Source organism: Opisthorchis viverrini, assembly GCF_000715545.1.
Source record: "Opisthorchis viverrini unplaced genomic scaffold opera_v5_187, whole genome shotgun sequence".
Classification (NCBI taxonomy): Eukaryota; Metazoa; Platyhelminthes; class Trematoda; order Opisthorchiida; family Opisthorchiidae; genus Opisthorchis; species Opisthorchis viverrini.
The window spans coordinates 484156-511495 of record NW_008751845.1 but is presented as its reverse complement, the minus strand read 5'-3'; the positions used below and the strand labels follow the sequence as shown (position 1 = coordinate 511495).

Here is a 27340-nt window from a genome sequence, read left to right as displayed (position 1 = left end):
GTGCAAAACTGCGGTCAAATTGGACCCAAGCTGGTTGAAATAGGAAAAGTTTTGCCCGCACCGACATCATTCGGAGTCAACCAAGGAGTAAATTCATGTTGCTGTATACAACAGTTAGTTTAGCTATCTTTACTTGAAAGTTGATAGAGCCAAAACGCGACCTCTTGATTGTTTCGATATTGGGGTCAGATGACAACACGCGCACAGTATGACACTGTCGGCTTCTGGAGGTTTACAGCAAGTATATCTAGGAAAAAGAAACCGACCACTTTGGCCCACCTTTGCCAAACGCGCATTGCTCTACCCGTTCGCGCTTCTGTCACAAGGATCAGAATTTTTCAGCGTGGTCACAGAATAACGGTTGGCCGAACAAGCATGCTCAATAGGAAGTAAATCCAGTGGAGCTAAGGTACTTAGGTCAGGTGACATGAGTCGCTGTCGTACCTATGCGACCAGACAAAATTCGGTGAATGTAGTAGCCAGTTTACTGTGTAGAGCCCATCTAATCCCTTCATTGCACACAAATATTTCGGACGGTACACTTATTGATCAGCCTTCAAAATTGTCGCCCAAACAACAAGTAGGTAGGTTGGTCCGATTCACATTACAGCTACGCTGTTTTTCACTCACTGATGAACGTTGTTATGATTGTAGCCTGGACTAACTTACTGTAAGAATCAAAACAAAGCCTACTGACAGTGTATCTTCAAGGCTTATTGCGAGAGCTTGAATCAATAGAATACGCATATTGTGAGGTTTCTCCTTGGGGAATCGGCTACTGCAGGAAACCCCTAATGTCTTTTCGTTTTTTTTTTGGGAGGGGATCTCAACGGATGTTTACGAAAGCCTTTCCTGGATGTGTGGTCCTCCATGGAAAAGAAAGATTGTACCGTTCAAACGCAACCCGTAAACAAGTTTTACTGCAGTACCGAAGAAAAAGCCAAAAGACTAACCCTAACTGGACTGTCGATGTACTTGTGACGAAAACGTTTGCCGGATGAAGTTTTGCCTTCGTTATAGGAACAATAGGCAACTAGTCAAGTTGTCAGTCTCGTGGACTTTTGAAAAGCAGCACGTACCACCAACCCGCTTCCGCACGTGACTCTAAACGCACGTGATTACTCGCAACCCCCTCCTTCATGCATATGGACACACCTTGGCTTCCATGGTTCCGGAAAAAAGCAGGCGTTTCGAACAATTCGCACGTGTTCTACCCTGGTGAATGCAAGTGCATACGTGTGTAGCATGGCTGTGTGCGAGTGTGAATATGTATGGTCGTATACCTGTGAATACTGCTCGAAATCTAGTAATACAATTAATAACTGCAATTAGTGATAAAAATGACATTGTAGAAAAATAGGAATAAAATCTCACGCGGTTCGAGACAAGTGGGCGGAGTCTTAATCAGGAATCGGTGAGATTTCACTAACAATGTGCAAAAATATGAGGAAATGTCTTCGGTGGAGTTGGCGTGGTGTACTCAATAAGTGGACGTGAGCAGGGAAAAAACAGTGATGGGAAGAAGAGCCAGTGAAAACAAGCGAACTAAGAAAAGGAATGTGAAATGATAAAAATTCCTGCGATCACTGTCTGAGAAACAGTTCGACCTGTTTTGTAGGACCAAATTCGTTAGCAAACAGACAAGGGAACTGCTGCTGACATCACAAGAATACAACGGAGTGAGCCAAGGCCAGTAATAACTGCAAAAATTAATCCGATCAATAAAGAGTAAAATTATCAACAAATCATCTAGTGAAAATAGTATCAAGAACTAAGGCAGAGTGGGAGGGTAAATGAGCATTACATCAGGTTACGAAGATCGCGGGAGGTGGAATGGAACCACGAAATCCGCTACATCGGCGACTAGCTACATGAATGGACTAAGCTTAAGTGAACGAATCGAACTCGGCTATGAAACAGAGAAAACTGGATGCACATGGTGAGTGCAACTCAGGAAGGATCTGATACGAGATGTCCGTGATGGAATGAATTGCACTTGATTCTGGAAAAGTGCAAAAATGAACGATGGGAAATACAGCTGGCTAATTGAGGACTTACAGCTAATTACAGCTACAACCGGGAAAACAGTCCGCAACAAGAAAGACGATGAAAGTTCTCACGATTCACACGTTTACTGATTCATTGTCCTCTTGAGGAAACGTCTGCGGTTGACATTGCATCTGTCGCAGTTGTTCTTGCTGTTGGCGACGCCGCAAACGTCTTGCACGTCTCCGGCGAAACCGATCCACGATAATCGGGACAACGACCAGTCCCGATAAGATCAAACCCACACCGGAAATGAAGAAAGCCAGATTCTGCGACCCTGTTGAATCAATTATGAAACCTGTACGGAAGAAATCCAGAGAAAAGATGGCGTTGGCAATGGAATCGGATAAAAGAACGTCGAAGTCGCAGGGTGAAAAACAAGTGAACACTAAGGCGAAGAATGTGAAATGACATCTGGCTTTCGATGGATGACGAACAAATAGACTCAAAAGTGCTCGCTGGTAATTGAAAATATGACAACTTATCCGATTGGTCAGCCGGCAAGGATTCGCCACGGGTTTACCTGTAAGACAAATTGGGCAATCCAGGAAAGTCCAAAAAAAACTGAACACAGGTCATGTGCCTCACGGTAACCCGAAGGGTTTCCGGAGGCGGAAACGACGGTCACAAATGAGCTATTCACATCTAGTATAAGATGAATGACGGGAATTCTTCTTGTCTTCTATCGTCACTTGGCTCCCATCTAAGTATACGTGCTTTCATCATTCTGTCAAACTGGTGGTGAATAGCAAGAAAAACTATACTAAGATGGGATGACCACTTATGAAGATGGGCTTACCTGCGGTCCTCAATATCCCCAAATAAGAAGGGAACTGGAAAATGGTTCAACGACACTAGATCAAACAAGGTACGAATGGTCGGCGGCTAGCTCATATATGCATACAGATGGCGTATGGGAAAAAAACAGACCGTTTTGGGTTAGGCGAACCAGCTTTTGAGTCTCATTGGCGGTAGTGTCATGGGCTACCGACAGCTTACTGAATCTTGAAGGATAAGCTCGCAGCCTACACACTTCAAAGCAAATACCGAACACGGAAGTTCTTGCCTACCAGCGCGGTGCCTTGTCGGTTGGGTTCCAGGCCGATTACTAACCACCTACTTGGTATAGTCCCCAGTTAACCCCTTCTATAACTTTAGCAATGTACTGCCAGAAAGTTTACTATAAGTCGTTTGTGCAAGTTAGGTGATTATACCAAAAAGACGTTGGAGTAACTGTTCACCAAAAAACGTCTTCTATTGTGCGAACGAGATTTCATAGGAACACGTGAGGTACATGTGGAAATCCCTTGACATATCTCCAGACACACTAGCACATTGGTTCTATAAGCCTGGGAGAGAACCGGTACGTGATGAGACCAATATGTCAGGGTGTTTTGCTAATCCAAAACCCAATTTTGCATTCGCGTACCAAAAACATCCAGACACGGTTCACCCATGAAAAAGCGGAATAAATCTGCATTCAAATCGAGCCAAATGGAAAGAACTAGTCGAACAACGCGCCCCACAACCGTAGCGCAGAAACAAATTATCTGTACCAGTAACTCTTTGACCGTGTACTAATGTTTCAGATTATTTCGGTAGTTTGGCCCAAGTGTGTGTATGCACCAGATCATGGACTCCGTTGAAAAACAACATAAACAAGGAACCGTAAATCGGGGCAAACAAGCCAGTAACAATAACAGAACTGCAATACGCCATTCGATGCGGGTGGCCCGAAAGAACCGCCTAGGTCTAGCGACTTCGGGATGGAACTAATGTGCACCGTCGGTGTATTCTCGGAATAAACCTAAACATTCCTTACTTAAAACACCAGGACTGGCCACGCCTGGAATTAAACTATAGGCATCGCGTTTGAACTCTACTCATCTGGGTTCTTCCATACCGAATATCCGTAAAGCAGCGGAATACAGCTTTCGGATTAAAATGTGATCAGCTTAAAAGAATAGTATAAAAGAGAGGGACAGTTGAGCCTACCGTTGGCAATAGATTCATTTGCGAATGAGCGTATTTCCCCAGTACTGATGGCCTTCTTTATGCGCCAACAAACCACAGCAGGAAACACCAGTTAACACATGATAGCGACATGTGTACTAGATTGCTATGTTGAGGACGACGTCCGTAGTCAGACGGATTACTCAATCGTCAACCTTCATTAAACTAATTGGGAGAAAAATACTAACACCACTTAGCTTCGCACTCAGTTGCATTTAGGCGACTAATAGGCCATCAGCACTGAGCTAAATTCGTCCCTCTGCGGACGAACAGTCAGGAGAAACAGACCAAAACCGGGTTTCTTCTGGGAGGAAACGATATCAAGGTTCAAAGTACGGTGGTCCCTCCATGGAGAATAAATTATTTGTCATTCAGTTTATTTCTAACAGCATTTTCATAATTAATATATACAAGTGGGGAACCACTCTATCGGAATTTCCTGTGACAGTGTTACCGAAATTCGCACTACGAAAAGCTAATCCTGCAGTGTGGCCTTCATCTAGCACACAGCCACCATGGCCAAGACTTTCAAAAACAGAATAAAATGAAACTGGTTGGATCATTCGTGCCTAAGGCGACTTCTATTCTAACGTTCTGAAGTTCAGTAGTCGGTCGTAATCCCAGTAGAAGCTTCACGCGAGGAAGGATCCACTACAGGCCTCTGTAGCAGAAGCTTCTGCCGTAAATGTACGTTGTACTATTGAGTCTAGCGTATGTACGTTGAAGAAACTTTTGTTCTGGTCCTGATAAGGGCTTTCTTAACCGATTTCTACTGCACAGCCATGAGATCACTGTCTGATTTGGGTTTATTATCGCCGTCGATGCTCAGCTCTCCTTCAAAAGTTCCAATCCCAGTGATCGATAAAACTCTGGTAGTTGGAACTGCAGCACAACCCATAGACTGAGTACGGCTAAAGACAACTATGTTCTACGCGGTTTAGTAACCATGATGTCAACGAACCTTCGAGTACGAGGTATACCAGGGGAACTTTTCTGTAAATTGGCTAGAAATTACTCCGCGGGTGCGTGTAATCTTATTTCTGATGCTTGTTGTGCCACCGAAGATGTTGGAAATGTCCACCACTGACGTGGCTGCAACGCTCTTCTCATTGTAAATAAGTATGGCCGGTAGACATATTGCAACAAAAAACAGACATGCCAACCAGTGTTTTATTAATCAATCAGGCTCTTCAGTGATGTTGAACACGATAACCACGTTACATAAATAACGGGTTTGCGCAGTCTATCCCACGCATGCATGCCCTTAGTGACCCACTTCAGTTATAATCCTCGAGAGTCATGATGTTTCATGCTGGCAGGTGGTGAGATGTGTAATTACAACAATCCACAATCCCTTCCCCAAGGGAGACAGACTTAGGCTGGAAGGTATCATTTGAGTGTGCACCAATCCACACTCGGAACGAAGAGGCTGATTGCCCAGTCCCCAAACCCCCCAATTGGACGTCGAAAATGGGTCACCAAATCGCTATTCAGTTTCCGCTGATGATGGAAACCATTCAGTCCATGGGGACAGCAATGTAGGCAGTCTGCCAATAGGTAAAAATGCATCAAGGCACGATCGACGTCATTTTGCTTGTTTTAACGCCGCGCATGACGTAAATGTTTTGTGGATGAAAGCCCAGAATGAACTGTATTTAGACACAACTTCTTGTTCAGGCGGCCCTAGACTTCGTCCCAATCAACATTACGTACGGCTGCTTTGAAATACACGACTTTTATTCAAGTTTACGGTGCGTTGTAAGTTCACATTTGACGCCAAAAAATATGTCTCGTTCTAGAAAATATTAACTCTGAAAAGTTGTCTTTTAGAACGTTTCCGAACTCCTTTTGACAACCCTGAGTGGGCGACCACGGGCTATGTTGCATGGATATCACTGAAGGGGTGGACAGCGAAGTGCAGCTTATTACAGAAATCATAATCAACCGACGGTGAACTTGCGTCGAAGGAGTCTTGTATTGTTCATTTTTCCATCCTCTGTACGTTCCACCTTACTTAACACGGGTCGGGTAAAAGTACTGAGAATTGAGTAAACGATACAAATGATGACAAATACGTTAGAATCTCATTCTGGTGTTCGCTCTACATGGCGAAAATATCCCGTGTTATCTATGAGACTCGTAAAATAACTCTTCTATGAGCCTCTTTTCACGTCGGTTGCTGTTTACCTCAAATGGATGGAAAAATGCTTAAAAAGTACAACTTTGAAAGTGTGCCACCCGAGAGATGGCGCCTCCATAAATAGTGTCATTATGGCTAGCCCCAAGGATGAGCGCACTCCAGGTAGAACACCTTTATACATGCATCAAAACTTGTATTTGAAGGGTTTCCTAATGAGCTTCTTCTCGTGGGTCGGGTTTCAGATACACTGCAAGGGTAGAAAGTACATCACTACCTCAAAAATTGGCTGAAATGAACCCAGAAAGTTCTTAAAGTTTATCTGCCACCACAGAGCACCACGAACGAGGTGCGCAAATAGATAGCCTGTTCAACTTCAGTGACTGAACTATTCACAAGATCGATGCGGGAAATGTCCAGGAGATGTACGTTTCATCGACTGAAGAACTGTCAAGGCCGCTACAGCTCATACACCCGACTGACTGGTGCTACGATTGCTTTTGTATCGCTTTCGTGGCGGATTGTATGTGAAAAGGAAACCTTATTAGAATGATGAACATTCATCAAAAGCATGGAGAAAATCACTAGGAATCAGATCACGTTAGCTTGGTTCCACAGTGTGAATAAAAGGGGAACAGGAATAAGGAGCAGGGAACCGGCGGATGTGTCTGGTGCTACTTCTCACCAGCACTACCAGAGTAGAGAACATGACAACACCAATTCTTTTGTCATCTGATTGGGATATAATCTGCCCGGCGCAGAACTCAAGTTGCACCATGATGACCAACTATTTGGAAGTAGTCTGGTATACTAGGGAGTAGCGCGTTCCAAAAATGCGGTGTTACGGACGTACACATGGACCGCTGACGTTCTGTTTAAGGACGTGCTTTCGTGTGTACAATCATATCTGCGTTCATGAGTTGAAGGAAGCTATTCTCAACAGGCGAAAGCGGGGATCGTGGAAGTTTCGACGAATATACTAGGTCGGCTGAGGGAGAACCTACTACATTCTAGATGATAGACTCAACTTTCGACATCACCTTCGAAGGCCAGTTGAATGCCAACTTCGGTTTTTGGCAGAGACACTTTGAAGGCTATATACGTTTTGTACAAGCTGGAGCTGAGTAATGCAACTCAGTAAGAGCTATACCAAGCTATCTTCCGTGGAGTTTAGCAAAATCATATAACAAATCCACTGTTTCATCTGACGGTACAGTTGAATACGGGGAGGCAATTCCAGATGCACCGTCACATGGAACATAGAATCTTATCTGATGTTGTTGAACATCAGCAGATCTGTGCTGATATACCAGTCACTCCAAACGTATCTGCTTCAGTCTTGATGGACCTGATACTACACACTAATGGGATAGTTAGAGGGGGCAAGCTAGGATCTCCAGTCGTGCGCTGTCAGGGTTTCAACAACACTATGAGTAGTATGTTCCGGCAAGAAAAGTAAACTATGATCTTGACAAAGACACTCATTTGCAAATCAATTTGGTTTTCACGGGAGAATATATATATACATATATATATGTATACCACGATATCTCAAATATCGTACCAACTGAAAAATGACGCGGCCTTTGTGCAGCACATTCAGTTGAAGAGCATTATAAACGAAGTATTCAGTTGAGTCTCCCGTGAAAACTAAATTGATTTTCAAATGAGTGTACTTGTCAAAATTGGTCCAATTTGGGTCCAAGTAGAACACAAGGTCGACGGAGACTCGGGGATTGCGCCTACCTGATGAGCCCCAAGAAGGGCACAACCGGTCGTGGGTCGTCGATGAGTTTTCAGCAACGTTGTGAGTAGTTTTCTTTAGAAACTGTTATCGGACATTAGTGCGGCTCGTCTAGAGGAAAGAGCGGAAGTAAATCCACGTTCATTGGTAGATGTGTGCATGATATCTTGACAGAAATCGCATTCCAAAAGGAAGCAGAAACTCGTCGAGTTTCCCAGTAACCTTTATCCCAACATCAAACTGGGCACCGCGTTACACGTGAAGATAACTACCACACAGCATATCTGCATATTGGATTAGATTGTGTAGATGAGGGGAACAGTCGTGCACTCACTTGGACTGACCGGCATCTATCATTCACCAGTTTTGTGTTAGTGAATTATGGACGAAGATTATACCCAACTCTGTGTGAGAAAAACCAGACGGATGTGCCCACAAGACATGCTAATAACTGGGCATCATCTGGATGAAATGCTGAGCTCAAACTGTTGTCCATCGTTATCTATACAGAAACACAGTACTGAATAAACTAAATGCTCTCAGTTCTAAACCACGAGGTGTTTTTGGTCCCGGAAATTAGGGGAGATGATATCAATGAGTTAGTGCATCTTCGTCTTACATCTGCAGCGAAAATCACTTGTTGTGCTGTCAACTCAGCCTCCCCTATGCATGCAGCCACACTCTGGCCCGCCAGTCCCGTCTGCTAAGTTCCACATATTCAGTCGTTCCACGTGTAAGTGCCTTGCAGACTACGGCAACAGGAGGAAAAGGTTACTACGACCAAGGATAGCGGAACATCTGTTGGCCAGATTGAAGATATGAGATATGCCCAATTCAAACCAGTGGTTCCCCAACCGATCGCAACCAGCGTCGTTCAAAGCCCGTCACTCATTGCAGACCAGACGCTGCGTGGACAAAGACAGTTCTTCACCCATCTAACAGGAGCTCATCCGAATTCACACAGGCAGGCGCCATTCTAATGTGGGAACCGAAGGTGTTCTTTCAGTAAGATCTGGAAGGTAACCGGTAGATTTGTTGTTGAACGTTTTTGATACAAATGTTTTTCCAGGCCAAAGGACTAAGTTGCACGACTGGTGTAGATATAAGGTAGACGGAGAAACGATCAGGCAGATCTCATACTAAAACAGGCTATACGAGTGTTGGGTATAGATCGAGGGTTTGGATACCTTTCTCATTTGGTGCTCGTAATGCGTGTCCAAAGAAAGGTGGTGTTGAGTTGTCAGACCACCGGTCAACTACACTGTTGTGCTACAAGTGATCTTATAAACTTGTTCCATTCGATGGAAGTGTGTTCTTCGCCCGATGCTTGTGAGCCGTGTGTCCGTTCGCGGGGATCGTTCAGCCGGTACAGGAACCCGGTTGGCTCCGACGATGCACTCGATAGCTATTGAAACAGTCATCGCTGTGAAGTAAATCACTCGGTTGCATACAAGAGACCACTCAACTGAGACCCGAAAGAATCGCAGTGCAAAGACTGTCTGTAGATTCAGTTTGGTAGATATTTCAGATATCGACATGCATTTTCTGCAAAAATATTTTATTGAGGTAAGTTCCAGCTGAACTCGTGGAAGATGCACCATGGTAAGTTGTGAATATTCATCACATGTTGCGCTTGAATGACTAGCGAAAAATCGTTCTGATAAGGCAACCTAAACGTGCTTGTTTAAAGTTTGCCAGACACGCTAAGCCTCCAAGTTAACGCGGAAGGACAGTTCTCCTCCCATGTATCTCAATGTCTTCTTACAGGGCACTTTATAAGCAACATATGTACCTCTAATTTGCATATGACTAAGTTCGTTGCCAGTTGTCATACAAATCACGACGTGATAACCAAACCTCGTGCGCCACGCTACGCCTTGTGTCTCGAGCGGGGATGTCCAATCACCTGAAAATCAAAGTTCCCAGGGTGAAGCGGTCACCAGCATGCAGTCTCGGAGCTGTCTACATGACTGCACGTCAATAAATCAGTTAGATGAATTCGTCGGGTCATACATTCACTGATTCGTTCGTCGAATACAAAAAGAGATAACCGTTGGTGTGTATTCGACTGCGTCCGCGTTCATTGTAACTAGTCAATCATGCTTAATTGATAATTATTTATGGCTTATATTTGTATGGTGCAGCAGTCGCATTATTCGCTCCACTTGGATTTTTCACATCTTGGCAAAGTGAAGTGAATGAATCCAGATACGTCCAAGCCCACCATCATAGTTCCGTACATTCTCCAAGACGACGGTACACAAGTGGAACAGTTTGACCAGCTTGCCAAACAGACAACATCCGTTTGCGTATGCAATTAACGAAATCGCGAGCTTCCGCTGTGCGTCATTGACGTCAACAGTGAAGAATAACAATCGCTTGCACAACTGCCCCATCGGTCACACAGCCGTTGCTGTGATACGCAAACCGGATGAGCCTAATTCAAGTTCAGGGATACCTAAGGTCACATAAGCCTCGGCAGCTGCCTAGACAGCACGACAGGAATTACTTACCCTGCAGGTCGTCATTCGGTGATGAAAGTAAACTTGTATTGCCGAGCAAGGTTTCTACGATTTCACCGTCAGCCCTTGGATCCCTCTGTATTTCCATGCATGGAAGACTCGTTCAACAGGTTACTCACTCTGGTACAAAATCAAAAGTCTAACAATATTGATTGCTGTTTACCGAATGATAGGTTTCAAAGATGGTTTCAGTGGCTGTAATCGAACTGTTTGGTGCGCGTGATCAATTTATAATGATAACACATTGCCGCACTCGCCAAAGTGGAATATCCTTGTGATTCGCGTTACGCACGCTATCGACCATACGTGCTACAGTACTCCATCAGTCCCAAACCCCTCTCGCTAATGACCTCTCTCAAATGTGACCGACGTTTTCTCTTTTCAGGTTGACTTTCAATACTTTGCTGCAAAAATTACGATCCAGTTACATCTCCGTCTTTTAACCGATGCAACATTCGTTTTCTGGCAGATGATGGTCGACCAAAACACATGACATAGTTCGGTGTCATCATCCATGCGTTTGATCCCGATGATCGCAAAAGGCGGCTCATGATACCTAATGGTGAAATTTCCCATAAAAAGTCTAACGATCAATGAAAAATGCCAGTAAGACCGACGTGAACATGGCTTATGAACACTATACAGTAGTGGTTTGATACAGTCTGATAGGATATCCCAACCACACATTCTCGTATGGTGTCACTTTCTTGGTAAACGGATGTTGGTCCTACAAAAATTTTCAACTCGAGGAACTGAGGACTTTGCAAATAATCAAAAAAGAAGAAGTGCGTTGGTAGTCATGAAAATATTTGACGCTGAATGAAGAAATCTTGCGAACAACTGTAGCGATGGTCTGGGGGCTTTGTATGGTACCTACTAGTGATAATTCCTTAAAAATCTAAATCTCTAAATCGACCAAGTTCGGTTTTTCGAACCCACAGGTGCGGTGGTGCTACTTTGATCGGATGTCTGAAAACCACTGTAAGCTTGACTCCAAAGGGCGCTCAGTATTCGCTCAATCGAATTGAATTTTCGAAAGCTATGACGTGTCCCTGATGAACTAAAAGAGACAGGCAATTGAGTCCAGAGTATGAGTACAAACTTTTGAGTCCCATATAGGAATCCCGAGGTCTCAGCGATGTTAGGAAAGTATTCCACCAGGAGTGTGATCGCTTCAGCGGACAATGAAATTTGGTGAGTGGCGAAAATATGAACGTAGATTAGGATGATTTTTGGTGTGAGCACATACGCAACAAAATGCAACAATTTGGCGCAAAAAGTTTTATCCTCCACGCAAACGTTTTGCAACTGAGAGTATTGTACGGCCAATGGCTCCCTCCAAAGTTAGTTGTTCCGAGGTGCTTTGGGTACCATGCGGAATCAGGTTGAAAGTCGGGTCAAGGTTCTACTTCTCTAACGCGTGCTGTTTTTCAACAGGCTTATTTTTCACATTCGCTTTACATGTGATTTATATATTGATGAAGGTTGCAGCAATTGCGTTGGTGAAACAAGTAAATGGCCGTCCTTGGTCGCCGTCAGCACAACTAATCGCCAGTTGTGGGGGTGGTGAATCAATTCACAATAATTTTTCCAAGCTACCAAACTTCCCCCCAAACTCCGCGGGGGAAGAACCTACTCGAGATGGTATCCATAGCTCGTACTGAGTCGGTTTGTCGGGGAGATTTTGCACTATCACCTCAGTTCGCTGAAAATTACTACCCGCATGGATTACAACGGAACCCTCCGTTTTGGTGCTTGACTGCCTTGTGGTTAAGGTGTGTTAGACAAGTGTCCCGGCGCTAGGTAGGTGATGGTAGATAGTGATCCATCATCGATGACTAGGGCCAGCAGCGACGCAAATAGGAAATAATACGAGCGAATAAATGAAGCTTTCAGGGACATAAATGCGAAAGAAAACAGTATGTTCCCATTGGTATTCAAGTGACGGATATCAGGAACATCAATATTAACTGCCATACGGCTGTGGAAGAGGATCACTACTGTAAAAAAAGAGAGGAGGGATGGAGACCTACTTCAAAAGACTCTGTTTCTAGGGGAAACAGTTGAAAAAGACGAATATAAACAGACCTGTTGCAAATGCAATGTTCTGTTAGATGACAACACCGTCAGCGGGTTATGATCGACGTCTTTTGTGAACCTCTTCGAAAGCCTGTCCAACACATATACCTAAGTTGTCAGGCGAAAGTTACAGCATGTCATCCACTGACTGGATATCTCGTCTACTGTATTCCTCAATTGAGTGTGTTGGAAAAAAGGTCGCCTTATGTTCGATTTTTCGAAATGTATCTTCTCGACCTAGCATATTCACTCCAAGATGATAATGAAGTCATAACAAAAACGATGAGCAGAAAATCAGTGTGAGTTGAATTGATCGGCCAAGGGGCCTTCGTCAAACTGAACACAAAAAATCTGTGGACTATTCGGTCGGTTATCGGCCGACAATGAAGTGGCGCGTATTTCACCGGTTGAGTATTTTAAACTAAAGTAATTCAAGAAGAAAACTACTCACAAGGTTGCTGAAAACTCATCGACAGCCCACGACCGGTTTCGCTCTGCTTGGGGCTCATCAGGTAGGGTGCAGTCCGGGAGTTTCCGTCAACCTTATGTTCTACGCAAAATCTCTTTCACTAGATATTTATTACAGAGTCCACATTTGCGCGCGCAGACTGGAGCCATGTACTGTGCAATCTGTGCTAGTCTTTATTCCGTAGCTCCCATTCAAGTATCGTTTGAACACAACATAGTGAAGAAAGGTCCTAAGACTGAGCTCGGTTTGGAATAGACATTCTCGTCAGCAAATCAGACCTCAGTGAGTCTATAATAAACCCAACTATTTCTTTTCAACCCTCTTCTAAATGAGCGTGGCTTATGCCGGTGAATATCAAGTACCAAGTGAGCAGCGGTTTGACTAGGAATTTTGATGATCTGAAGTTAATCTGTGCTGAAAAAACGAAGAGCACTGAAGACCTGCTTCAGTCAGCAAAATTATATATTTCTAGAACCGCTGGAGAGATTTGCGCTCTTGACACTCCGGTGGTAACCATCGGTCACATGCAGTTGATTGATAGCGTCCGTACAGTTCAGTAATTTCGCCCAGGGGCTACCCTTACATGTAACGCTGGCTGTTGTGTTAATACCTCTGAGGTTCAGGTACAGAACGATATCCAATGGTTGTTGCCATATGAGCAATCGTGCACGCTTTCTCACTCACTTATATAGTCTAATAAGTATTGGTGGAGAGGATTCTAGTGGTGAACCTTCGCGACTCTATCTTGTGGCATCCTCCGCAAGCGCGGAAAAGCCATCACATCAGTTACCTCAAAAGCTGATGACGACCCACATGCACCAGTTTTGATAACTTTTCCCCAACGTCGACTCCACACATCCCAAAGTCTGTGTAATATGCAAATTGTACACAACTTCACTCGTTTCGCACATACTTGTCCAAATGCAGCTAGTGAAGATAGTGACGACACATCCTGTTCAGTTGCAGATCAAGAGCACCAATCTCTCTAGCGGCTCGTGGAATATGTAATTCTGGTTATTCCCAACACGGTTTTAAACGATGAAGCTTTGTCAATTGTTGTATGATATGCGCACAAGTGAAATCGAAGGTTGCATGCTGATGCTAGTAGCGGTGGAAACTGCTAACTGATATCACACACGACATCCATCAAACGAAGTCTAATCGGGCCAAAACGCGTATTCGATAGCTCATTGAGGACCACTATAATCCTATTCCTATTGTGATAAGTCCAATTTTATCGCGAATAACACGGAAAACCAAGACGCTGAAAACAAAAACAGATATTCACTGATCGCGTTCAAAAGAAGTACTCTCGGCTTGCCCTCAACGCTTAGAAGGCAATGAACACGAAGGCAAAGTCAATGACTGGGGGCGGAAACTCACAGCCTCGCCTTATGATCACAGGCATATCACTGCGGTACTTTGATCAGATTAGCGGAGAGACACTAACCAACTCAGTGAGTGAATGAAAGAAATAATTACTTCTACACTTTACATTACCTATCAATTAGATAGTGCGCTCTCACGAGAAAAAACCTTGTAGGTTCCGACGACCATTTTTTCAATTGGAGATCGGGTTCAACGAGGGTTAAGAGCCATTAGGGACGTTCAAAAGGCTTCCCCTAAAATGCTTGCTAGGTGGTGTCAAGTTTTGAGGGCTACTTCCAGAGGAGTACCACATTTGCGCATTACTGTTAAACAGCATTGGCTAGACGACGGTCTGATGCTGGAAGTATGCTTAACTTTCATTATCACGCCGTTCCTGATATTTCGAGCAAGGGGATGGTATTACCAAGAGCTCGAAATATGAATGAAAATATCGACCAAATTAGTTTAAGCGAAACATAAAACAAAGGACCATCGTATAGCATCGCGGGAAAGAACGTCCTCAGTATTGAGGAGTGAAGAGCACACTGACCAGAAGTTGCTGCGTAATAAAAAAGCCTTGTCAACCAAAGTGGGCAGTCAATCTGAATGTAGGATTTTACACTTAATACAAGCTTAGGAAAACCTGAAACTCACCTATGGTTGGAGGTCCAATGATGTTTGCCACACCCTGGCAAAAGAAGCACATTCCCAAAGCATTAGTGAGATGGTGCAGCCCGACAAATTCTACCAACAGGATCGTGCACAGCGCATCGTTGGAGGCCAATCCAAAGCCGAAAACGCCTGTCAAGATGTGGAGGAAAGGCTGGATTAGGATCACGTGACAGTGTAAACCCTTTTTCCAACCTGGTCACTTGTAACCCGTAAAACCTAGAAATACCGGTGCATGGAGTATAATCTTCTACGCCTCGCTGTAAATGCATTCATCAGATACAAAGAATAAAACCGTCAAATTGCCGTAATTCGCCAATGACCAAGATCACTCACAGTATCAGTAGAACGAGACTGTTCACAAGCATAGAGGCATCAGTTTCTCCGCACAGTACGTATGTAGAAACATTCCTTCTGCTTGATTCAAACCAACTTCTGAGGATTAAAAAGTAATCGAGTCTGACTTTCTGCACACAGTGGACTCGCTCTGTTATGCACTGAGGATCCTGCTTTGAAGGTGCACACTGACCGACGGCGCAAAGTCGACGCGGACATCCGTGATTTCTTGCTGAGGCTCCTTCAAGATGTGTAACACCGGGGTAATTTCTTCGCCGTTGTGCTATTACAATGTGTTGAAAAAAAACTACACTCCCCATCAGCCGTTATTGTCCCCTGAACTGAGTGAGTCGGACTATTGCGTCACATTGTTCCCTGGAAAGACCATTTACAAAGTTGAATGCACTTGAATTTCAAACATGTACCCACATTAGCAATACCAGACAGTGCGCATTTATCCATCCAGGATTCGTGACGCACAGAGAACTGCGTGGGCCACATATAGTTTTCCTAGTCGGCCTATCTCTAGAAATCGTGCTGCGTGGTCTACTATCCTTAGACGTTACTGAAACACGGACCGGACAGATTGCGATGCATATAAGGGAAGATCACAGGTTAAGGGATCCAGATATTACGGCATTTCTTCTAGTGTTAACCCAACTGTATACATTACCTAACTATGACTTCATCCTCACCAAATTTTTGGTGGGAATACCGTCGATATCTGTTCCAATTTGTCAGCTTCTTCCAATACACCTCGAATCGCTTTCCTTTAATCTCCTGAATGGAAATTGAATGAAGGCACCGTGCAGCGTCACTCTAATAAAACGAACGATACAATACCTGTACAGAAAGACCGAATTCTCCCGTAAATTTTCACTTTTGGTGATCGGTTTATTAGTCTCTTATGCGAAAACTTTTTGGAATTAACTAATTCAAATAAACAAGAGTCTGAGTTTATGATATCAACTATGAGTGTGGTGGATGGACAAACAAAGCAACGGTGCAGAGACCAATCACTTTTGCCTTCCAGGATGGTGAGCTGTGTCCTGCGTGATCATCTATTACGTTCCACCTGCAGTGAAGGAAAATTTGGCGACTCAATTCGGCTAGTTTCTTTCCCTGAGTGCACTATCCGTGTGGACTTCCTCAGTTGTCTACTAACCCTGTACGACGCTGGAAAACGCTCGCCTTAATCCACCGCATACTTTTAGGCAGAATGCATGTTTAGCCCTGCAATCACCGTGCATATCCGTTGTTCCACCATTTTAAGGGGTGCAAGTGCGATTTTCTCACCTCATCTCCTTCTCAATGTTGTTCATTCGAACCTGACCTAGCACGACGTCCGAAAAGAGGTCGACAAACCAGTAGGTCACTTAGACAACATCCCGCCAAAGCACACTGTTGAGTCGGCAACGCCAAATTAGGCATATTGGCCGGTTCTGCCGAAAGTCACGCGGGCTTCGCTGAAAGATGGCACTTTATGGAAATGAGTGAGGTACAAATGTTATTGATAAATGAAAGATTTTTAGTTTTGTCTAACTGGTTGAAGTTCTTTTCCATTCTTGCGGTTTAATTAGCAAAAGCAAAAGGCAGTTACAGGAAAGGGAATATGCTTACCTGAAACTTTGAGGATGGCATTACAGTGGGTTGCAAACGGCCTGCTTAGCCTAACTGATAACAGAAGACCTTAAAAAATCATTCAACCAGAAATAACTGCACGTGTAACCTGGAATAACATGTCATTGATGATTAGATGGAAACAAAATCAAAGGCCACATTAGACTGCATATCACATACATCCACAGAAGTAGTAAGTCAGTATAAAAATATGGTTGGAGATAAATTAGATTCAATAATCTGCGACGATGGGGGAAAACGAAATTGGTTTGTCTGACTAAGAGATTCACTACTCACACAGTTTCAGGATAACCATAATATATTAGTTTGAAGAGCTCACAGCTCTATGTCAACTATTTGACGTAACCACTCGGTACTCCTCAGAAAACGACCCTAAAAGATCTGTTGTTTAATATACCCGTTGTGGGACTCCAAGACGGCACCTTCGTTTGCCGGCAGTTCCTGATGAACTGGAAGGCAACAGCGAATATCCGGCGAATGACCTGGTACAGAGAACACAATTTGCCTGTCTAAGTGACCCGCTGATCTCGGATCTACAACCAACCATCAATTGGAGACAAGTGAAGTTGCTTTGGATGATAGCCACGCTAGCCGATGAGTTGCTTAGCTGCGGTATTCTGAACAAGTGATTCGCTAGATATGCTGAATGGCTGGCCTACACTAAAAATGCATAACAGTCAAAAAACGAAAATCGGTGGAGTCTAAGCTTAGTGCTTCGCTCGCAAGTCCTGCTGAGCAGGCCGCGCTAAGCCTATCCAGGATACTAAGTCCTATCAGATTTGTTCAAACAGACTAAAATGAAAAGGAATATTGGGAACTAATGACCGGGTGCCAATATATACAAAATCCTCAGTGAAGACTGGGTTGGCTTACCAATCGACAAAGCTTGTTATCCAAAAACTACAGATCATCTTCGAACAGCCTTGCGCTAAGCTGGAGGGTGACTGGCGACCCCATAACCGAAGACCATCAGTTTGGATGCCGGTCTCAAATAAAGCTGATTATGCAAAATGAGGGAAACGTCACAAAATACGCCTGATCGGTGGTGCAGCGCAAAGCTTCGCCACTTTTCGTACCGTCTACATTTCCGACAGAAGATAACGGTACATCAGATAAAAGCAGTTCACCTCTTCAACTATGGGCCTATTTTGTGCATCCCTACAACCGCCAGCGTCCCTGACTCTACCGAACCAATAGATGCGGTGCAAGACTATGCCATTCAAACCGACCTCCTCAACCTGACTTTTCCATAATCCATTCACAAAACGATCCAGGCATGTGCCTTCAGAAACAGGAACATAGAAGTATTGTCCGTCTTCCGAGCCATGCGGAATTGTATTCGTTCAGCTGCAATGCCCTTCCGGTGCATAGCTGCCATGCTACCGTAGGGAAGTACGAGGGCTGAGATACTTCCAGACTGCCCAAGCCTAGACAGAGGAAGTCGAGATGCAGAGGTCGGGTTTGAATCATGAACCTTTGCGTGAGTAATTTCGCGCTCTAACCACTTGACCTATCTCGACCCCAGAATTGTATTCGATTAAATCACGCATTCGGCTCTCATCAACCGTCCTGAAATACGAACAAACTCCGATATCCCAGTGCCAGATTCCGAGTAGGTTTGAAACTCGTCATAATCGCCTGTAGTAGTAGACAGCAAACACTTAATTTCATTGACCGATTTTCCTCCGAGTGCCACAAGGGTGAGTTTTTGCACAGATCCACTTTCTCAGACGTTGCCTATAACAAGGGAACCGGATTCACAATCATCCCTTGAAATACCACAATTTTACCGGGGGGTCATTCCAACAAGAGAGTAAAAAGCATTTTCGTTAGCCATCACCACCAAATATGGGTCATTCGTGAGAAAAAGCAAACATCCACTTCTTCGCAAAGGCCACTCATGAGGGAATGACGTACAGACCCAAAGAGGTACACCCCTGAACACTGTTCAGCAAAATAAATCGTAACAACTGTGTTAAAACTGTCCTTATAAGTTGGCAGAAGCGTACAGCAGAAAACAAGACTGAGGACCTGTAATCGTATAAATCAGCCAACCGCTGGCCAGCATTTCTAAACGGCTGAGTTTTGATCCTTAATGACTAATGAAGGATGGAGTTTACAGGTGGGGCTGTGTGGTAAAATCAAGTGACAATTTTTCGACAAGATGAACCAGAACAAGATATTTTTGCTATTCAACAATGCTAAGACATGCTACTTTAATAAACTCGTAAAAGGAAGAAAAAGCGAGGGATGCGTTTTGAGCCTCAACAGCGTCCGACTTGTGTTGCAGACATTCCAATCACTAGCCCGTTTAAAAGGCCCTTATCCTTATTGATAATCTGTCTGTACTGCACTTGACAGTTGGTTCCGCGCCTTTCATCTAATTGGGTAGTAGTGCAGAGGTGGCAACATCAAGTATCGAACCGATCTTTCAAGTTGTGAATTCAAGACTGGACGTTGATCTCTCAAACTTTTGAATCTTTGACAGTGGGCGCCTGAACGATAGTAGCCGATCAACTATCCAAGCCGGAGGTGAAATAGCTGCCAGTATTTTTCGAACCCTGCTTTTCTCCAGCTTGCACTGTTTTTCCCCACTGTAGGGCATTCATACATGTGGATTCCGTATTCAATCGGAGACCTTGTACGCAACAAGCAGGTCCATGAGTGCTCTTCGGTGCTCTAACGTACACATGTTCCGATTGAGGAATCTGTCAATTAACGGTATGTCTTGCAGCTCGGGAAGTATTCAACGAACAGCCTATGGGATTCGTAACATTCACCCTTGGTAATAAGTGTTCGGTTCATGGTTGATGCTCTTGGTGCATGGGGAGTAGGCTGGAGACCCGTGATCCAGCAGCAGGCGTAGGAAATTACTCGGCACACACTCTTTCACCCAATAAAAGAAGACACGTCGGAGGAGAACGTACAGAGGAACTGTCCGCTTTTTCTAACAATAAAAGCTTATGGTAACAGCACAAGCTCCAGCTACATCGATAGCTGATGCATCTAGTTGTGTTTTAACCTAACTCTAGCCTTTCAACCAGCCCAGTTCAGGTTAGGATGCCCTGGTAGTTAATCAGCCTTTGGGTCGCACGGCAGCTGTACGCGAAAAGGGCGCCACTGCTTAGCGGAGTAGCTCGCTTTTGCACTGTGATAGACAAGGTCAACATACAGACAGCCAAGGAAGTATATTTGTCAAAATATCATTTGTTATCAGAAATAAGCCCCACCAAAGCTGATCTGAGATATCCTGAATATGACCAAATCCAGTCTCAATCTATGGTTGCTTGGATGGATATCCAAAATGCACTTTAACTACATGCTATGGGTAAATTGGTGCATCCACAATGGAGCACTTAGTGGTCAAATGTTACGTAAGGGCTAGGAATCAGTTTGACAGCAAGTAAAACCTGTCAGTTTAATGGTATCAGAACATGCGCTATACAAGTTCAGTCACAATCTGGTACCAAAAGCAGTCTCTATCACCGATCGTTGCTAGTAAAGGGGTTGCGGGGATCGGTCATGATAAAACGTAAATAACACATTACAAACTATGTGCCAGTGAGTATCATTGTATGTGATCATGACGACATAACATAGAACGTGGCAACGTGCAAGTGGTGACATGTAGCCGACTCGCACAATTTTGTACCCATCATACGTGCGATAGCTGTACAGTAGTGAAACAGCTATAGGTTCTCACTGAGAGTGCTAATGATATTTGTCTTGGGTCTTAGGTTGAGCAAGGTCCGTAAAGATGCTGATTCAATTAGAGCCTAAAGCCCAATATGTCCCAATATGTCAGTAGAATGTACTGTTGATGAGAGTTAAACATCAGATATCTATGTCAACTCTTCCAGTAAGAAATTAAGTTGCCTTTGATCTGCCTTCCATGCTGTTTCAAAATCATGACATTTTTTATTAGTCGACGAATGGTGAACAACCATCACCTACCAGAGTCAAGTGCTGGTAAGTGATGATCCTGATGTGTTACGGTTTTTACCTGTAAGTAGAAAATCCGTCACTTATCAAGAAAACGAGCTCTCTTTGAGTAAACATATTAAGAATTATAAAGAATCACATTATGGTTTAGAAAAAAACTATCCATCCAATCGATTCGGGTGGCCAAACCGAGAAAGGAAGTATCCTAATGTGCCATTGATTTATCAGCTCAACCAATACTCTCAATAATGAAAAACATACCTCAAGAAGAAGTTGTAATGGTTCTCTATAGAATATATTCACCATTCAGTCTATCCATCATCTATCCGTTCTCTATCATCATCTATCTATCATCTACTCGTTCTCCGTATTTGACAGACGGTGCATGAGCAAACGTTGTACACTCCTCAGCCATATCACTGGGATTTATTTGCTGTTTGCGCGAGACTGACTCAACTTCCAGCACAAGCTTATCCACCACCTCTTTATGAATTTGCTGTTTTCAGTGAATTATGCAGCATGTCGTTAAAATGGACAATTCTTTCACGGTGAAGTCATTACTCACTCAGCCACAAAGACACGTAACCCAACTCATGAAATTTACTCCCTCATGCTGAACGTAGTAAGCAACATCGTCAACATCCAGTTCTCAGCGCTAAATATTTGTGCCTAGCAATCATTTTTACTCAAAGGTGAAATACACTAGTCAAAAGTTCTTTTAATCCAGAAGCAAGAATTTCACTCAGAGTTGATCCTTGCAGACTGTGTGACGCTATAATTTCATGTCATCTAAGATAGCAGCCTTAAAATTCAAAGTGAACGTTTTTTGTACAAAACAAAGTAAAATAACTAGACATTTCAGCCACAGAGCCCAACCGAGTGGTCCCAATGTAAACAAAAATACAGAAGCATTCAGCCTCCTTATGTAACCGAACACTAGCAACTAGGGAGTCGATATCAACAGGGGATATCATTTGAAAGCTTAAAATATTATTTTATAATGTCTTCAAGAAGCAGGGAATTTCCATTGAGCTCACCTACGGTAAAATTAATTTCGAGGTATAAAACCCACGCCAGTGGAACGGCTCCTTGACAAATTTCTGTCAACACTTTTAGTTCACCATTCTTTTAACTTAAGTCCGAAAAACGTTTGATACGGTACTTCCAACACATTAAAGTGACAAAATGTGAGGTCAAGTGAAAAAATCCTTGAAATCCATGAAAAATACGCATCATCATCAGCATGGATAGCAATGCACAGGGGGCCACATACTACACAAATACAAAAGAACAAAGCGCTAATACAAAGTGGAGACAAACTGGTGAACTGAAAAATTGTTTTAATAAATCTTATATCTCCAGGGGAAATAGCGAAGAGGATGATGCCTTGATCCTTCAAAAGTATTGAGATGAACACACCTGAGCACAATACAGGAGCAAGACGCTACCGAAAAGGCTGACCCGCCATCCTCTGCGAGGCCCCGGAAACACAAACCCAACAAACAACAGACATGTTTAAGCCAATAAATGACATGCCCATTACTTGTATCGGCATCTTACAAAGTCCTGCAGAGCTTCCAACCTCGCTCAAGAAGAATCACATAAGGCTTAATCGAAAAGATCACACAGAACTCAGCTTTCGCGTCGCTTCATCTTGGTCCGTCCGTCACGGGTCTATCACTAAAAATAGTTTAAAGTGTACATTAGCTGGCTTTGTCAGGCTGTCGTATGACTTACGTAGTAAACCTCAACCCCCTTAAGCTGACAAGGTTCATCCTCAGTTCTTGTGACTTCTACTCGTATTCACTTACGGACTCCTTGCATGAAAATATGCTTCGATCAGCTAGCGCTTGCTGAATGGCAGAGACACTAATGGTCAAACATTTGGTAACGTTCGAGAAATTTGAGCTAGACTCGCACAGCCATGAAGTAACACTAATTACAGACCCTTCTGCTTCAATGAAATCCGTTTCTGACGCAAATTATTATCTTATCTGAACTACATCGTCATGGCTTGTCGATGCGTGCAGTGCCTTCATCTGTTACAGCACAACCACAAATTATGCAGATTCCAAGATACATAAACAGGCTTTAAAGAGAAACGCTGAGTGTAGGGGTGTAAAACGCATGCTGAAACACAGACCACTCCAGACATGTTAAGTAACGTGGTTTGCGTGAACAGTTGACCAAAGCCAAGGCGTCTACACCTTCGAAGAATAGTACAATAGTCTGCCAACCACTGAAAGTATATAACGATGAATTCATGGTAGGAAGCTCAAAGTTAATGTAAATTTAGACGATGGAATATTGCGGCTTACTAAACTACACGCAACTCTGATGTCTTCCGCCCCCCGTTAAATACAGCTTAGTAGATTTAGATGTAGATAATTTATGGGGTGTACCTGATAGTCGCTATTACTTGTTCAGTTAACGGAACATTGTGTGGTTCAGTTTCCGAATGCCCGCGGCCATGACTGTTGAACAATTAACAATCTAATTTCACAAATAACGTCCCTTTGATTAACTATACCTCAAAAATCGCGTACAGTGGTGCAGAGGTCGATAAACCCTCGAAACTATCCGGATTCGATACTGTAATGTCATAGTTGACGAAGAAGCTTTTAATTGAATCTGAGTATGCATTCGAATTCTCCTCCATGAGCCTTGCAAGTTCTCGTCTTAGGAATCGTGTTGAGCTACAAAAACGACGAAACTCATGATTTTTCAAACACAATAACGCACAAAGAAGCCAAAAGTATTAATATAAACGTTTTGGACACATTGGTATGAACTACCCTTGCAAAATATATAAGTTTTAACTCACTTGCATACGAGGACATGGACAAGAATGATGCCAGCAACGGGACGACGGCGGTAGATATACCACAAGCCAGTAGCATGACCAGATACAACATGAGTGCATCGACCCATTCGCGATCCGCAAGAAAGCCCACCACTATCTCTCCGACCATGTTGGCACCACCCAACACAGAAAAAAGTAGCGCCGCTTGTGTTTCCGAAAATCCCAAATCAAGTGCATGAACCCCCAGAAAGAAGTACGTAACATTATACCAGAAGTAAAGCAAAACGTTTGAAAAGATAAAGAGGTCAAAATTAAAGCGACGACACAGACGAAGATCACATAGCTGTTTGCATAGGTGACGTCCGCTTAAATCTGGCATGGATAATCCGCAACAATTAAGAAGCTGAGTGAGTGGGAAAATGATGAAACAATCCTCACATGGAACATCATCCTGACCAGATGCATCTCGCTTGATGCAGCCACAAAAGTTTGAACCGATACAGCTCTCTTCCAGAGACGATGAATCTGAGGAACACACACTACCTGAGCGACGCCTAATTCGATGCACCTGGCTTAAATCTGGCAAACTCAACGCCCTACAGAGGGATTCGCGTGTAATTCCAAATGCTTTCAAGAGAGGGGCACGATAAAACACATCCATGCGTCCACAATGTTTTTGCCCAACATCACCGGGCTGTGTCGGTATATGGATCAGGTTTGAGAGCGCTACGCCCTTTTGGATGACGTCCGATCTTCGATTAAACCCCAATTGAGAATCCTGAAACCTATTAAGATCAGTATTCTCAAGGTGCAAGGGTTTTTCCTCATTTGACTGCATATGTGAAAAAAGACAGGCATTTTTGTCACCAAATGTTACAAGCTCATCTGTCCCCAAACAAGCTCATCCGCGTCGTCTTCACTTGCGGCAGTTGTACCATCAGACGCTGTTTGAAAGTTTTTGTGCTCATCATAAGGAAAGTCCGGTACTGATCCCGATTTAGTCAGGTTACCGTGCTTACTGATACCGCACTTAGAAATGTGGAAGGTTGAATAAAATATCCCACGTTTACATGCTGACGATGCATTGAAATGAGAGACGGAATCATTTTTCCGGTTGGATTTCAGTGGAATTTCAGCACTGTTTTGTAGGTACGAATAATTCGACCTCCGTGGATGGTTTAATGAATGCTCTGCTTTACGAATTACAGTTGGAAATATGAGTTCATACTCCGGAACAGGCTCCAACTTGACCACCTTTTCTATCCAACCGTTCTGTTTATTGGTCTGTGCGTTGTGTCCTCCAAGTTGCTCGTTATTCCGGCAAGCGTCATCACAAAAACTGGGACTAACAGAATAGGGCAATAACTTCTCGTTCTTTGTGTGACCAGAAAGAGGCAATAAATTAGGTCTGTATGTTTCTTGGGTTACCATGTGGGGTCGTGAACAGACATCATTGGGTATCCGAACAACAGCATGTGCTCGTCCAGATGATTTGTTTGTGGCAAGAAGGCTATCTCGCAACAATTTAATGCGACCAGGAACATCGCTATCTATATAGTCAGCCGTTTTACTTAGCGGAGGTAGGCCCGACTCTTTGGCGAAATGCTCAAGCCAAGCCAATCTTTGGCGAAGTCGTCGCTCCATGTTTGTCTCGACTGGACGCATCAACGCACCGCAAATGGCTATATGAAGAAGAGCTCCCGCCATGAGCATGAATGTTCCACGCCAGGTATAAATGTTGATGAAAAACTCCACAGCGGGAGCAAACACAAGTGCACCAACGCCCGTCCCTGCTATAGACAAACCCGTGGCTGTTGCTCGACGATCATCGAAATAAAGGGACACAATTACAAGCGCTGCAGTCATGCTGAGACTGGATCCCAAGCCAGAGAGAATTCCAAAGGTAAACACCAACGCCAACAGAGAGTTCGTGAAACATCCAGCGAGACAACCAATGGCACTTATAAGAGCACCCAGCATGCAGGTGATGCGACACCCAAAGCGGTTCAGGAAGAATGAGGAAACTGGGGTCACTAGAGCAGGAATACCATAAGAGAAGGATCCGACCCAAGAAGTAGCACTCATTGACTCTTCAAATTCCTCTGCTAGGTCCTCTATAAAAATGCCGAATGACACAATGACGCCCTCTGTAATCATGTGGACCATGAAGGCTGCAAAAACAATAACCCAGCCCCACCCTCCATCGGGGGGTTCCGGTAATGAAAGTTGACTGGCAGATATCGGTAGCCGAAAACTACTGTCGGAGGTAAGCACACTTCCTGAAACAGAAAGAGATGCAAAAGACGAGGTTGAGCTCTCCGTCGGTGTTGATAAACATGGTAAGTAGCGTGCAAAGTTCGAATAAGGTGGTGAGAAAGAATGGCTGATTGGCACACTTTCTTGTCGAATGTCACCATCAGAGTGAGTCCGGCGCATATGGTTCTGTTTGACTCTAGAATATAAATCAACATTGGGAAGAAGATGGTGCAGTCCAGTGTTCGAAAGTCCAGTTGACTCCACCTGCGCGTTAGGAAGAGAAACCGTCAGGTTTTTGGCCTCTCGACGATTTGTGTGAGTCCTCAAGGGTTCCATAACGTTACCTTTCTGGTCCTGATGTGTTAAAGTGCCTTTATATTCGGACACCGTACTTCCAAATTTAATATTCCGCTCGCTTTTGTTGTCAAAAGCGAGATTCTGACCAGGCTCCATCCTGGGTGGCTATGCAGGTCCCGACAATGATAACTTTGAATTGCCGCCGGGAGTCAATTAGACCTACGTTGACCTTGGCGGTTCTTTGGGTTTTGCATCTGTATGCATCGAGTTCAGAGAACGTATCAGATTTACTCCAATGGCTGTCAGGTTCACTCTAGCATCTGTGCCTTCACTGTAACATAATCGGGACAGACAAGAAGGCGAAAAAGTAGCGAGCTACGGGGGCTAGAGGCTGCATATTCATGGGCTCCACGATGCCGCAACTCGGCGTGAGAGGGCTGGCTCCGCGTTCGTACCGGATACACGAGGTGTGTCTATCTTTAGCTGATCCTCATGAGGGGTCGGTTTATTCCTTCCATGAAAGCTGATTTGACCATTGTTTGACAATTAACTATTTTCTGACTCCACTAACTTTGGCCTGATCCATTACCTCTGTTCCCCTCGCTGAACTTCCGTTGTCATTTGGCTGCAAGTTTTGCATGTGGATCTGACCTATTTAGCAGAATCATGATGGCTTTGCGCTTATTGATGTATGCTTATAAATGATGCGTAAGTTCTGCTTGTTCATACACAAAGAACGCTATGCATATAATTGATTATCAGTCGATGAAGCTATCAGTGTTCCGTGGGGTTCCTCGTACAGCAAACGGAGTAGTATTTAAAACTGTCTGGTTATACCGATATACGCGCGAAACTTAATTCTCACATTTTGGCGCCGCGGCTGTTCCTGCAGATTTACACTCTGGTCATCTGTGTGTTGAAAAAATGGAATCCCTTGCACGCTTGTCATGCTGGTGGCCAGAACTGGATGCCGATATCGAGTATACTACTAGGGATTGTGTTGAATGTGTACATAACA

At 43.9% G+C, this 27340-nt stretch overlaps 2 protein-coding genes across 2 annotated transcripts; one reads left to right on the top strand and one right to left on the bottom strand.

The window, feature by feature from the left end:
• Window positions 1–1290: 1290 nt before the first annotated feature.
• Window positions 1291–26478, bottom strand: T265_07833 (hypothetical protein; the record flags this gene model as incomplete). Its single annotated transcript, XM_009173466.1, has 3 exons — window positions 1291–2344; window positions 15033–15179; window positions 23791–26478. The coding sequence occupies one exon, from the start codon at window positions 26476–26478 to the stop codon at window positions 24643–24645; it is 1836 nt and encodes a 611-aa protein (XP_009171730.1).
• On the top strand, window positions 1794–22374 carry T265_07834 (hypothetical protein; the record flags this gene model as incomplete). The annotated part of the gene is made up of 2 exons (XM_009173467.1): window positions 1794–1939; window positions 22329–22374. The coding sequence occupies 2 exons, from the start codon at window positions 1794–1796 to the stop codon at window positions 22372–22374; spliced, it is 192 nt and encodes a 63-aa protein (XP_009171731.1).
• Window positions 26479–27340: the final 862 nt, after the last annotated feature.